Source organism: Agelaius phoeniceus, chromosome 13, assembly GCF_051311805.1.
Source record: "Agelaius phoeniceus isolate bAgePho1 chromosome 13, bAgePho1.hap1, whole genome shotgun sequence".
In the NCBI taxonomy this organism is placed as follows: Eukaryota; Metazoa; Chordata; class Aves; order Passeriformes; family Icteridae; genus Agelaius; species Agelaius phoeniceus.
This window is the reverse complement of record NC_135277.1, coordinates 18,029,888-18,044,992: the sequence shown is the minus strand read 5'-3', so window position 1 is coordinate 18,044,992 and position 15,105 is coordinate 18,029,888. Positions and strand designations below refer to the sequence as shown.

General features: G+C 44.3%; 1 protein-coding gene across 3 annotated transcripts in view; it reads left to right on the top strand.

The window, feature by feature from the left end:
• Positions 1-49: 49 nt before the first annotated feature.
• The window catches only part of BBS4 (Bardet-Biedl syndrome 4), a 39,743-nt gene continuing 24,687 nt past the window's right edge, over positions 50-15,105 (top strand). For 2 of the 3 annotated variants that reach the window (XM_077185274.1, XM_054641872.2), the window contains exons 1-2: positions 50-158; positions 1,988-2,039. In XM_077185274.1, coding sequence (XP_077041389.1) covers positions 135-158; positions 1,988-2,039 — 76 coding nt within the window. In that variant the 5' untranslated portion in view covers positions 50-134. Of the gene's footprint in view, positions 159-1,864; positions 2,040-15,105 lie in introns of those variants that run through there. The other variant, XM_054641871.2, reaches the window with a different exon arrangement.

Here is a 15,105-nt window from a genome sequence, read left to right as displayed (position 1 = left end):
AACGGGGACCGGGACTGACTGGGGGGGGGGGGGGGCGCGAGTCCTCCCGCCGCCACCTTCCCGCCGTGCCCCGCGCGCCATGGCCGCGCCGGAAGTGGCGGCTGTCGCCATGGCAACCCCGGCCCGCCGCGGCCATGGCGGAGCCTCAGGACGCCGCGGTGAGGGGAGAGGGCAGAGAGGCGCCCGGGCTGAGGGGGGAGAGGGGACATGGAGGGGAGAGGGACGGGAGGGGATGGGAAGGGAAGTGAGGGGTGGCAGCGGCGGTGGGAAGTTCTTTTGAAGAGCGAGTTTTTAATCTGCACTCTTGGTATGGAAAACGTGAGGGAACTTCAGCCTGTGCTGAGGTAATCAACATTAGTTATCGATTATTAGATGCTGGAACAGGGGAAAAGTAAAGGAGATGGGGAAGGGGCTACAGCACAAGGAGCGGCTGAGGAAGCTGGGGGTGTGCAGGGAAAAGGAGACTCGGAGAGACCCTCAGAGCCCTGCCAGGGCCTGAAGGGGCTCCAGGAGAGCTGGAGAGGGACAGGGGACAAGGGATGGAGGGACAGGACACAGGGAATGGCTAAAAAGTGGAAAAGGGTAGGGTTAGATGGGATATTGGGGAGGAATTCTTCTCTGTGAGGGTGGTGAGGCCCTGGCACAGGGTGCCCAGAGCAGCTTTGGTTGCCCCTGGATCCCTGGCAGTGCCCAAGGCCAGGCTGGATGGAGCTTGGAGCAGCCTGGGATAGTGGAAGGTGTCCCTGCCCATGGCAGAGGACTGAACGAAATGATCTTTAAGGCATTTCCAACCCAAGCCATTCCATAATTATTCAGTTTTTTGGGGTGGAGAGTGGTTGCTGTGGAGCACCTCAGGGGTAAGGACCAGGCCTGGGTTATTCAGTGTACTTAGAAATGATCTGGACAAAAGGATGGGTAGAAAGTTACTCAGGTGAGGAGGAAATAGGAGAAATTCCAGGAAAGACTTAGCAGAGTGAGAGGACTCGGAATGATGGGTGTATAGATTAAAAAAAAAAATTGCAAAATGTAAAAAAATGAGGTGTTTGTGCTGGTTATTCCTCCTGAGGATGGAGTGCTCAGAGTTGGGTAAATCCATGAAAATAGCAGCTCAGTTTTTCACAATAGGAATCTGAAAAGTCATTAAAATTTTAGAAATTGTTAAGAAACAAAAAAGTAAACAGAAAAAAAAAAGGGAAGAGCCTTTTTTGGGTTATTTTTCATGTCTCAGCCTCTCTGATCTGCCCCATCTCCAGTAAAAAAAAAAGATGCAATTAGAAAATGTTCCCAAAACATTGCAAGGAACAAAGATTGACTGAATCTCTGATTTTAAAAATTATTTATTCAGGAGAGGGAAGGTGACACAGGTGTATAAAATCCTGCGTTGTGTCTTCCCAAAAATCAGAGGGAAATATAAAAATACTTTCTTTTGTAAGCCCATTTCTCTTCCATGAAGGTTTGATGGCAGATGCAAAGTAAGAAAATCATATAAAATTAATGTATTTGCCATGGACTGGAAGCTCTGGACAGTGTTTGCTGGGGGAGGTCCCCTGCCCTCCATGTGATGGGACATCCCTGTGCTCACATCCTGTGGACTCAGATGATTCCCAGGAACAGCTTTGCCCTAATTAACTTCATAAATGTTTGATGATAAATGGTTTTGACTCATTTTCTGTGTGATCTCTAATTAGGTTCTTAAATGCTCCAGTATTGGTTTTTTTTTGCAAGGTAAAGATCACTTTGGGATGCAGGTGATCAGAAGTGACCCCACCAACAGGGATGTGCTGCACAACGGGGGTGTTTATTTAATGGAGCTGTGGAACAGAAATCTCTGCCTTGCTTGGCAGGGCAGAGTTTGTCCAGCAGCAATGCTGCTATTTTTATGCCCTCCTTTGGGATTTGCCAGTTGTCCTTTCTGATTATTTTCTGGAACAGAGCTTCAAGAAACCTTGCCTGGTCTATTTACTACTCCTGGTTTCTGTCTTTTCAGGTTTCTTCATCGCCAGCGGCTACAGAACCAACAAAACCTCGTGCTAAAAAAGGTTTGTTTGAAGATCTGATTCTGTTTCTTGGGCAGGTTGGTTTTAAGGTTTCTTCTCTAGTGTTTGCAGCTGTCTAGGAGGAAATAAATGTCCTCTGGGAAAAGAGGAGACTGTCTAGACTGTAATTTGCTGAGTACCAGTATTTTTCCAGGGTCTCTGTGAGCTCAGTGCTGTTCCTGGCTGATTTACCATAGCCACAGCCTGTATTGTTTGCTTATAATCTGTGAGAGTGTTTATTTTATTGTGTACTTACTGGTGGGGCTGTTAATGGGTTTGATACTCATTTATCCTCTGAAATAATAACAGGTTTGTTTTGGGTCTTCAGAATGATGTCTTGCTCTGGAAGCAAACATTCCATCTTGTGGGTTTTTTTATGTCACATGTTCCAGTTTTTGAAGTAAAAGTGATATCAAATCAGGCAGGTTGTGAGTTTAATTATAGTTTATTTGCTTTTGTTTGTTTCTTTTTAATAATGAAAATGTGTTAATTCACTCAGTGCAAATTGTTGGTTTTGAAGTCTTGGTTGAATCTGAACTGGAACAGGTACAATTTCTGTTGTTGGTTCCAAATGTTTGACCAAATCCTGCTGCTTTTTGAGGGATCTGGTAAATTCTTCAGAATCTCCTTTTCTGCTTTCCCTCATTCTTGAGGCAGGACTTGTCCTAACACACACAGAGTGTTCCCTTCTCTGTGGCACTGCTCCCCTTCCAGCACAGCTGTGCTCACTGCAGAGCTTTTGTGCCTACCTGAGCTGAGCTTTTGGGATGGTTTTTGATAGATTCTCCTTTCTCAAGTGTGCAGAGGGCCCCATCAATTCAGATTTTAATTAAGAGTATTTACTCCCAGTGCCAGAAGCAGTCCTCCTTTTGCCTTGCCTTTGCATTCAGGGACCCTCCCTCAGCTGGTGAGCGCAGCCCTTTGGCCATTTTGTGCCCTGGCAGAGTATTCCTGATGGGGAATGGGATGGAGCCTGCCTTGGGATAATGCTGGCAGTAAAGAGGAGTTGGATTAGCAGCTGGGCACTGCAGTGACACTCTGCAATGACACTCTGCCTAACTGGGTTCTTTGTCCTGCATGTCCAGGCCTTGGGAAGCTGGAATAACCACTTTGCTCTTGGGGAGCTCAGGCCAAGCTTGCATAGTCCCAATTCCTGTTGGAGAATTCCAGCCCCTGAGCAGAGTGTGGCTGTCCTGGAGATGGGGCTTGGCTCAGCACAAGCCCAGGCCTCTTTGGGAACTTGCCCAGAGCTGAGGAGAAGATTGCTACTGCTTCAGGCCTGCATGAAAGTAAAAATAACTCCCAAATTTACTTTTATCTTGACCCTCAACTCTTTCAGAGCAATGATTGCTCTAAAATGACTCTAAATTGGTTACTTTGAGGCAATTAGTCTGACTTCCATGGAGGCACTGATGGGCTCCCTGGTGAGCTATTTCATCTCTATCCTTTCCTATAAAGGTTATGACTCCCATCTCATCCTCCATAACCCCCACCCTGCTCTTCCTCCTCGTGCAAGTCCCATTTATTTGTGGCTCTGGATTTCCCTTTTATACTGACACAACCCCTGACTCCAAGTAAACTAGGATGATTTTTAAAAGAATCATCCAGCCTGTGATTTTTGTAATTCTCTTTTGTGTCCTTTAAGGTAAATTGAGGCATCTCCAGGCCTGGCACACCTCGGGTTATTCTGACTGAAATGCCTTTAAAGCCTTTGGGCTTTGCCATTTAATATTTGACTTCAGTGCAGCTGGGAAAGCTGATTTGAGCTGCCTGATCGTTAATCTCTGGGAAATGAGGGCAGCAAAAAGATTTGTACTTGGAGTGATGTAACAGTGTCCTCTGTGTGTGGGTGGGGGACTGGGGGCATGAAAAAGAGGAGGAGGGAGAACGAAAGGATGTTGGATATTTTTTGGTGGAATTTGGCAGGAAAGAGCAGCATCTATTTCCCATGACAAATATTCCCATTTTTAATAGAATATTTGTACAACATCTTAATTAAATATTTCATCCCATTTTAGTTTGGCTGAGGAGAATTATGATGAACTTTAGGAGCCAGGTTACATCAGTGCTGTTTGAACAGAAAAGTGCTGCTAAACTTATTTTAAACTGGCATTTTAAACATTGAATGGCCACTTTCTGTTGCAGCAAATTGCCTTTTTCTATTTGCATTGTGTTTTCAAGCAGGATAAAGCTTTAGTGTCAGTGTTTTCTCTAGCAAGAGAGATCCTGTGCTCAACATTAGCACAAACAGGTCTGTGAAATGCAGAGACCATATGAACAGCTTGGTGTGGGTAAAATTCCTGCCCAAATAGAGCAAGAATGGATGATGTGGTTGCACACAGGTGTAGCAGAGTGGGACCAAGACATTGCTGAGGCCCTATGTTAACCATCACATTCAGCCTGTCCAGCTTGTCTGTCCTTGTACTGGGCAGGAATGAGGCAATAAGTGTGTGTTTCTGAGAATGGAGTCTCAAATTTGCCAAAATCATTGGAATGACAAAATACACGCATGAGGTTTGTAGCTTTAACCAGAAGGCCACGTTTTCAGCAATGCAGGTGTGATACATTGAACCTGAATTTTGTAGCTTCCCCTCCCTGTTCCTTGCTTTCCACTGGATATATTGAACCTGAATTGAGGAGCTTTTCCTCCCTGTTCCTTGCTTTCCATTGGATATATTGAACCTGAATTGAGGAGCTTCTCCTCACTGCTCCTTGATTTCCACTGGATATATTGAACCTGAATTGAGTGGTTTCCCATCCCTGTTCCTTACTTTCCTTTGGATATATTGAACCTGAATTGAGTGGTTTCCCCTCCCTGTTCCTTGCTTTCCATTGGATATATTGAACCTGAATTTTGTAGCTTTCCCCTCACTGTTCCTTGCTTTCTACTGGATATATTGAACCTGAATTGAGGAGCTTTCACTCCCTGTTCCTTGCTGTCCATTGGATATATTGAACCTGAATTTTGTAGCTTCCCCTCCCTGTTCCTTGCTTTCCATTGGATATATTGAACCTGAATTGAGTGGTTTCCCCTCACTGTTCCTTGCTTTCCACTGGATATATTGAACCTGAATTGAGGAGCTTTCACTCCCTGTTCCTTGCTTTCCATTGGATATATTGAACCTGAATTGAGTGGTTTCCCCTCCCTGTTCCTTGCTTTCCATTGGATATATTGAACCTGAATTGAGTGGTTTCCCCTCCCTGTTCCTTGCTTTCCTTTGGATATATTGAACCTGAATTGAGTGGTTTCCCTTCACTGTTCCTTGCTTTCTACTGGATATATTGAACCTGAATTGAGTGGTTTCCCCTCCCTGTTCCTTACTTTTTTTTGGATATATTGAACCTGAATTGAGTGGTTTCCCCTCCCTGTTCCTTACTTTTTTTTGGATATATTGAACCTGAATTGAGTGGTTTCCCCTCCCTGTTCCTTGCTTTCCATTGGATATATTGAACCTGAATTTTGTAGCTTTCCCCTCACTGTTCCTTGCTTTCTACTGGATATATTGAACCTGAATTGAGGAGCTTTCACTCCCTGTTCCTTGCTTTCCATTGGATATATTGAACCTGAATTTTGTAGCTTCCCCTCCCTCTTCTTGCTTTCCTCCCATGATCCTCCCTGTGAGCCAAGAAAAGGTGGAACCTACAACCAGAGTTTAGCAACTGCATTGTTTGGCTCTTAGAAGGATAATGTTGAGTTTGGAGTTGGAATTTGTTCATGGAGTAGCTGATCCCTCATGTTAGGCTGCCAAAGCCTGAAAGTTGGGATTTGGGAGGCTCTGGCTTGTAGGCAGGCCAGCCCTGAGGGAGAGGAGGAGTGTTCAGCAAGGTTCTGGAGCAGATGGTGTTGGTGGAATCAGGTTTGAAATCTCTCCATGCAATGATCTGAATTAACAGCACTCCCTGAATTAACAGTGACTCCCTCCAAGCATCTGTGGCCACCCTTGGTGACAATTGTCCCTCAGCAGCTGACACAGGAGTAGCATTCATTATTTTGTCCTTTATCCCCTGTTGGGAGAGCTGCTCCCAAAATCAGTTCCCTTTGTTGCTCCATCCATAACTCTCCCTCTGTTGATCCCCAAGCAACTGAGGGTGGAATAAATAAATTCAAGCTCTGTTCCTTGAAGTGATAAGGAGTTAATGTCAGTGTGTGATGAGGTGGGGTTTTAATCTCCCTCCTGCATTCTAAATTAATCAGATATTTTCCTAAATGCTTTATTGGTTTAGAATTGAGATAGGCTGTCTCCCATCTTTTTCCCACTTTTTTTTTCCCACACAGGCAAATCAAATAATTTTATAGGATCTGATGGTACTGGAGTGGAGAATTGCTTTTACCAGCTTATATTGTTGATTTTTATGGAACATAACTCCAATTTATTTCCCTTTATTGTGGAAAAAACGTTTAGAAAGTAAGTTCTGAGCTCGTGTTTATCTAATAACAGTTCAGAGGTTAATGGGACAATTTTAAATGCATTTGGATTTCTACATGAATATGAGACCTCAGACTTTCTGAGATGCACTGATGGTGTTTTAATGACAAGGTAGAATCCTAAATATGTACACAGTATAATAAACTCACTGAAGCAAAATTGATTTTGCTTGAATCACTGGGAAGAACTTGTCCTAAAAATCCATTAATCTGTCAAGAATGAGAATTCTGAGTTGTCATCAACCACCTCTACACTTACCACAGGAAGGGTCAGGTAAATAATTTTCAAAATGAAAACCCTGTGAAACTGTTAGCAGACATCAAGTGTTCTCCTGGGCCTGGGCATTGGGGTATTTTTTGGGTGCTTTGTTGTTTCTAGGGTTTGAAGGAAGGATTTATGTGTGACCTTTGGCAAAGTGCTCTGGCTTTTGTTGCTTTCCATTTATCAACCACAAGCTTGGCCTAATATCCGGTGATAGGTTTTGGATGCTGCAGGCTTTTGGTTAACAAAACATTTGGAGACATGAAATGAAAAGTATCCTATAAATGGATATATTACAATGCACTGCTTGGCCTGATGGGTGGTGGCTCTGGTTAGGAAGTGCCAATAAACAATCTCAAAATGTGGCTCTTAATAATGCTAATGGATAAGAATGCAATAAACAATAATAAATAATGCTCAGATTATGCAGAAATAGGTAAGTGGCTTTTGATAAGCTGTCCTGTCTCTCTCTGGGTGGCTCCTGCTTGCCCAGATGAACCAGTGGGGATCCCTCCTGCTCTTGCAGATGTTTTGAGGGATTCTGTGAGTATTTAATCTGAAGAGCAGGAACTCTCTACCCCGTGGAGTCGATTCCATGCACTCGCAGTGCTGATCATTTCTGAATTTCTGGTACAGTTTCTTAAATCAATATAAATCCATTCTTTGAGCTGGCTTCAAAGCTGCCTTTGAACTTGTAAGAGTGAAGCTGCCTGAGAAATCCAGATAAAAACAACCCCCTTGAGTTAAATTAATTAATACTTCTAAGTGTGTCAGAAAGAAAAGGCCTTAGTGGGAATGTCATGGTCGGAGGGAGCCAATCCAGCCCTTATCTGTCCATACCCATTCGCTTCCATTTGGCCACATGCAAGCCAAGATCTTTTAGTCCATTTGAACCCCCAACCTTGTGGGAAGAAATTGGTTCCTAAAGAAGCTAGATTAGTTGGTAATTACATCATTGTTTTATGTAAGAGACTTGGGTATTTCCATCTCGCCGATAAGTGGGGAGCAGCGAGTGCTGTGTGTGATGCTCAGGATCTGATGCAGCTGCTAGTTTTGAGTAGTGAGATTAAAAAAATGGATTATCATTTCTGGGTAATTAAATTCTATAATATCCTTCACTTCATCCTCTTCTCCCCAGAATACCAGCCCAGTAATCCCTGCACTGCAAAGAACTGGTAATATTTAAATTGGAATGTGCTAGCACAGCTCTGCCCTCTTGTGTGTGTATATTAATATCTGTGCTGAGAGGAGCAGGGAATCCTTTGCAGGCAGCACAACAGGGAACATTTTAGTGCCATTTTTTAAAACAGGTAAATTCATTTTTTGAAGCTTCTTTGAAAGTCCTTGGTGCCAGGCAAGTGTCTTCTGATTTTAAAGCCTTCAGCTGCAGTTTTTTGGTGTGCTGCATACAGATAAAATAGCATCTCCTGGTGGGAATTTAAAAATAATTCTGTAAAAATAGTGAGTGACAAATTTAGGAAGGGTGGGATTCATCTCTCTGCACTGAGGTGTCTGTGATGCAGAGCAAGTCTCAGCAGATCAGCCGTGCTCCCTGTGTAGTCAGTGCAAAGGGCATCTGTGCCATTCCCTGACCTCTCCCAGCCACCTGTGCTGGGATGGATCCCTTCCTAAGGATGCCTCTTCCTCTCCTTTACCTTGGAGACAGCCCAAGGCAGCTCACTCATCTCTTCATTTTCAGACACTTGAAGGAGATGCAGCTCACTCAAGAGTCAGAATTCCCAGTGTCTGTGCAGCTGGAATTTGGGCATCTGAGTCTTGAGGGACAGAATCACCTGTTGCATTTAGCCCAGCTCTCCAGCAGCATCTGTGGCACAGGAATGACAGGACATGTTGAGCAAGGAGCAGCTCACTGAGGGCTTTCTGAATAAAAAATATCTCCATTCACTCCTTGCAGGGCTTGTCCCCTTCACTGCCAACGCTTCCAGCTGCATTACACACACTGCAAGTCCTGGGATTTTGTCACTGGTTTATTCATAATTCTCAATAATTTCGTTCCCTGCATGACTGTGATTCATTTTTATACTTCTAATTAGAAGGAGGCAGGCTGTGCTTCTGTGACTGTGTAATTAAAGACTATAGCATTAACACATTGGTGCAGTAGGGAAGAGTGAAGGTGCACAGGCAAATGTTCATCCTGGGATAGGCTGGGATTTCCCTCCTGGAAAACTTTATCCTGAGGCAATGAGGCTGGAAGAACTCAAACTATAGGGTCTTGTCTAGGGAGTATTGAAATGTTTGCAAGACCAGCTTCTATATTTTTTTGTGTAAATAGATCTATGTTCTTGTAATATTTCTTCAATGTAGCATTCTTTGGCAGTGGATGAACTGAGGACAGGTTCTAGGTGCTATTCCTTATGGAGTGGGAAATATCAAAGATTGATGTGGCTGGATTCTGGTCCTCTCCATGCTGGAATTTTATTTTGCTTTCTAAAGGAAAAGCTTTTCTTACAAATGCCTTACAACTATTTTAGTTTCAATTTTCATGTAAAATACCTCATGCTGTAGACAGAAAAAGACTAAGCATAGGAATTAAAGCCAGAGGAGGGATTAGAACTGGAAATCCCCAAACTACTTTGCTCCTGATGCTGGAATTAATGAGAAGCTGGTTATTTTGGGAATGCCTGCAGCCACATGTGGGGGAAATATCTCCCATGCCAGTGTTGCTGTGGGAGGAGGCAGAGAGGAGCCAGCAGTGAGTATCTCAGACCACCTCTGCTGTTCAGAAGGCATTTTATTGCCATGCCTTTGCCATGGTGTGCTCTGCTCCCCACATCTGGGAACACACACCCAGAGAGGGCTCAGACTCCACCGTGCCTACAAGAGCACCAGGCATCAGGCAGAACATGGTTTAAACAGAGAAGAGTTGGATGTCATGCCAGGACTTGGAGCCTTGAGAATCTCCAAGTGTGGTGTCTGCATCCTCAGGGACTTTAGAACTGCCATATAAAGTAGCCTGGTTTTTGGTTTTTCCCCCTATTTTTTGGTTTTCCTCTGTTCTGAGCACATCTCTCCTCAGCAGTCAGCACTGATGGTCAAAATTGGCTCATGAAGAGCAAACAGACTTTCAATTCTCATTTTTCAGAAAAATCATAGAAATTTTTCAAATTTCTTTTTAAAGGTATTTGTTACTAAACCTCTCTCCAGTGTTATTTGTTTGAATCAAATTTTAGACTTGAATTGAGCATTATCAGGCTTGATATCAACTTTTTATGGAGTAGTGATCAGGATCATGTATTTGTGTTAAAGATGTGTGTAAATCTCATGCCCCCAGATGGACTCAGGGCTGCCCAGTGTTACCTCAGCAGCCTCCTACTGCTAACAGGGATTTCCCAGTGACCAAACTGGTTCTGCCCCTGGGAGCCTCACTGGCACTGGGAGGTCCAGGGGGGTGACAAGTGTGTGTTTAGTTACAGATCATCCCACTTCACCTTCAGGTTGAACTTGAGCAGCATGGAGTAGAACACAAATAATTAAATAAATCAATTCTATTCATATGGCAAATTAATTGAATAATCAGGGTATTTGTTTCATAAAGGAAACCATCTTTCTTTGGAGTAACTCAGAACTGTAAATGTCTTAAATCAGAAAAAACCCACAAATCTGAGTAAGCAACTCAATGAGATTTATGCAGTGCACAGTAGCAAGAGAAAATGCCCCTTCTTCCCCATGCCCTAGAGTATAAATCAGATTTAAGATACAATTTTGAAGTCTTTCATCTATCCCTGGCTAATTTTCCTGCAGGGGGAGGTGGAGAGTCAGAAATGTTGCTTTTTTTTGTTGTTTAAACCTCTGTTTTCCAGGCTCCTTCCAGCTTTCCCTGCACCTCGTGGAGCTATTAAACCGTGGGAGGCAGCTCTGGGGATGAGTTACAGCTCCAGCCAGCACTGGGCTGTGTGTGATGAGTTTTATTAACCCCAGCTGACTGTAAATAACCAGCAACCACATGGCTTTAGGGCTTGATTTAAAGGTGCTCCAGCAACAATTTGCAAACAGGAAAACACAGGGAGAAGGGATTAACCAGAGAAGGGCTGCAGTGTAAAGCTGGTCCTTTTTTTGTTGTTGTTTATATCCATTTTAGAGGGGTTTGTGCATACAAACACCTTTATTCTCACATATATTCCCTCACACATGGTGAGTGAAATACAGCTCGTAGAGCCTCTTCTGAGTGCTGGGTTTTGGGGTTATTTTTCATTATTACTGAGTTTTGAATACATTAACAGCTCCATTTTCAAACTCCAAGGATGGATCTGGGCGTAGGAAGAGCAATGTTCCTGTGCTAGTTTTCTTTCAAAGCTCTCATGTATTTATACTGCCACAGTCTCAGTAAAAGAGTCTGAGGAAGGAAGAGGATTTCTTGTCAAATTTGGCTCTGCTGGAAATTTGTAGGATGCTCTTCTGACACCGAGGCAGTCTGTTAGTTTTAAATCTTGATAAGAAGATTGATATTAGAGCTTACAAATGCTTTCTCTCCATTATCATACCTTGTTTCAGAAAATCCAATTCCCTGCAGGGCTGTGTTGTTCTGTAGAAGCTGTCGGAGTGTGTGCCCTATTATTTTAATGTAATTTTTGCCCAGAAGATGCTCATTCCCTCCCTGACACTGGATTTCCAAACTGGAGAGGAATTCCTGGCGTTGGCAGCTTGTGAAGCTCAAGGCAAAAAGGAGACAGCACAGATGGGCTCATCCTCCCTATCCATGTTTATTTAAACGGATAGGAGAGCACAGAGCTGTGTTTGGGCTCTAACCACAGCTATGGCTGCACCTTCCCCAGGCTCTGGGAGTGGCAGTAATGGTAATCCTGGCAGGAATGGCAGCACACAGCCACAGGAGGCTGGGCTGGGAGTGTGGGATGGGGCTGGTGGTGCTCCCACAGAATTCCATGTGCTGCCTCTCAGATGTGGAGGCTCTCCTGCAGAGACAAGTGGGTTGTCTTGATGCCATTGGGAGTTTGCCATTAAGGTAATGAGCAGAATAACTTGGGAGTGGGGATTGAATGTCCAAACCCACCCAGTCCTGCTGCTGTGTGTTCCAGTGAGCCTGGCCTGGTGATGGGAGCTGAAAACCTGCATCTCTCCTTGCCACAGCCCTGCTTCCTCCTCTGACTTCAGAGCAAGGTGCTGTGCTTTGAAACTGCCAGAGGGCAGGCATGGATGGGATATTGGGAAGGAATTCCTGGCTGTGAGGGTGGGCAGGCCCTGGCACAGGGTGCCCAGAGCAGCTGGGGCTGCCCCTGCATCCCTGGCAGTGCCCAAGGCCTGGTTGGACACTGGGGCTTGCAGATTAAGATGATTGTGGCTCTGGAGAGGTGTATAAATAATTTCCATTAATTCTTTCTGCATCTGAATAGAGCACAGAGCCTGGTAATAATCCTTTACTTCCTACAGCCATTTTGGGGGGGATCAGATATGTTCTTGTGTCAAATTTAATCATGAATTTAGACATAGATATTGGAAAGAAATTCTTGACTGTGAGGGTGCTGAGGCCCTGGCACAGGGTGTCCAGAGCAGCTGTGGCTGCCCCTGGATCCTTGGCAGTGTCCAAGGCCAGCTTGGACAGGGCTTGGAGCAGCCTGGGACAATGGAAGGTGGCAGGGGAATGGGACTTGATTGTCTTTAAGGTCCTTCCAACCCAAACCATCCTGGGATTCTGATTCACTTTATGAAATTCTTTTGTGCTTCTGCTGCCTCAATATCAAAATGTCACAATAGAGAATTGAGGCACTGTCTGGGTGTTTGTTAGTTTTGAAAATATCTCTGTTCTTGGATGATGCTGTTTTGCAATATGGAATTTTGAATTAGAATTTGGAAAGGGACAGCTGAATCGGGTTAGAAAACCTATCCCACATATGTGGTACCTTCCACAATGGATCCAGGCTGTGGCTCAGGAAGCTACTGCAGAATAAAAAAAATTAAAACTACTTCTATTTAACTGCCTTTGCAAAGCTTTTCTGACCTCTCTTTGTGCTGTATGTTATGTGTGCTTTAGGTTCTTGGGGATTTTGGGCCATAACGAGTTCTTCTTGTGTCTTCTTGAGTCTTTTGCCCCTTTGCTGCTCTTGCTCAGGCTGCTGCAGGTTGGGTTCAGAGCTGGAAGGGGTGAACTGGGGCTTGGACCCTTTCCAATAATCTGGATTGGAAGGAGGGCTGGGCTCTGAACTGGTTTTTTCTCTCTGAGATGACTGAAACCTTTTCTTGAGCCACTTCTTCCTGCTGGTGCTTTAGCAATCATTTCCCCCACGAAATCTCATAGGAGCTTCTGGGGCCTTTTTTCCCCTCTTATTTTTACAGCAATTTAAAGGCCTTTTATTAAATCTAAACCCCACTGCTTGATAGTTCATCCCTAAGCTATAATTACCCAATATGAAGATGCAAGCACAAAATAATTACCTAGGGAGGTTTACACAAAAGGGAATAACTCATTATTATTTTTTCCAGTCCTCTGAGAAAATCTATAACAGGAGGAATAAAGGGAAGAGTGATGATAGAGCAGCACAGATACAAATCTGATGATCTTACTCTGATTCTGTCAGGGTTTCTGCTCCAGTGGCTTCCTTAAAGGAGCATTGTCAGAAAGAAAAATCACATTGCTGGAAGTGGCTGGTGCAATCAATCACTGGCCAGCGAGGGGATCAGATGGATTCCCTTTTGAATTCAATCAAAACACACTTCAAAGGCATTTAATCATATTTTTGGTGGCTGACTCCCTGGCACAGGACTTTTGTAGTCCCACAAAAGAGAGGCTGAAAGACAATTATGCAAGTTATAAACTCTTTTTGATGTAGATACCAAGTTCTTTGATGATTGTGTTTTCCTGAGCTGGCCTTTGGGCAGATTGATTTACAGCAAATAATGGCTTTTTGTTTCTTCACTGCTAGGAAGGATCTAAACCACACTTTTCCAACCTGTGCAGTGCCTGGGATTATTGCTAGAGGTGACAAAGAAAAGTGTCTCTTCATACAGCAGTGACACAGGAGAAAATCCTGAAGGTCCATAGATTGAAGAAGGTGTTTTATTCCCTTTCTCTGGAGCTAGAGACCCAAATTACCAGGCATTTGTATTTCCATTTTCTTCAGGAGAATGCAGTGACCCATTGCACTGTGCCAGCCCTTATCAGCAGGCTGGGGGAGCAAACCTGAGGGAGATAAATACACCAGGAGCAGGTATCCACTGCTTTGTGAGAAAGCAGGAATGCACATGAAGTGGTTGAGGCTCTGGAGAGGTGTACAAATAATTTCCATTAATTCTTTCTGCATCTGAATAGGGCACAGAGCCTGGTAATAATCCTTTACTTCCCACAGCTATTTTTGGGGGGATCAGATATGTTCCTGTGTCAAATTTAACCATGAATTTTGTCACAGGTTTTGAAAAACATCCGAATTGTTGGTCTGCTTTCAATTTGCTTGTCTTAGGGAGAAAGAAGAAAAAAAATGATTTGTGTCTCCTCAGTCAGCCTTGTTGCCATTTCCAAATGACTTTTAGGAGCATCAAATCTCCCTGTGTTTTCCCAATCACACAGAGTTTTCCTCAGCTCACAGGTGCATCCCTGGGGGAAGCAGAGCTGGTTTATCTGCAGATGTGAACAGTGGGGCTCACAGTGCCTTTCCATTTCTCCATTTTCTCTCCATCCCAGCACTTTTAGGCAACTCCTTGGGTTTTCCCCTTCCCCTTTGCAGCCTGTTGTTCTGCTCAGCCCTCAGTCTGATGTTCAGCATTTCTTCCTTCCCCTCCCTGTTCCCAGCAGGCGTTTCCATGGTGTGGGAGTGGAGTACAACATCCTTCTTGTCTCAGAAGTGTGAAAAAGCTCTTTCCTTCAGGAATTAAACAAGCAATCCTCCATCCCCTCTCTGGTGTACTGGCATCTTATCTTAGCCCACAACACTGGTGTGTATTTTAACCTTTAATGGTACTTTTTACCTTCCCAGTAAGGCATGAACAGATGGTTGGAGACCTGGTGGGGTGTGTCTGGAGTTCTTTTGACTATTCCCTATTTCAGACAGCTGCAGGATTTTCTAATTTGAGGCTGTATTAATAGGCACAAAATGGTGAAGGATGCTTCAGTTCTGACTGTTAGTGGAATGTTGATGGGTACATAGAGTTTGCAGGGTCTGTCTTTAAATCCATTCTTACAGAAGAAGGTGGGAACTGCCCAGGTGTGTCAGGTTTGGTGGTTTTATATCAGATAGTGGCACCAGGAGATGCCAGGCAGGAAGGGCACACAGGTCCAGCTGCTTTTACAGAATCCCAGACTGGTTTGGGTTGGAAGGGACCTTAAACCCATCTGATCCCAGCCCTTGCCATGGGCAGGGACACCTTCCACTGGACCAGGGTGCTCCAAGCCCCATCCAGGCTGGCCTTGGACA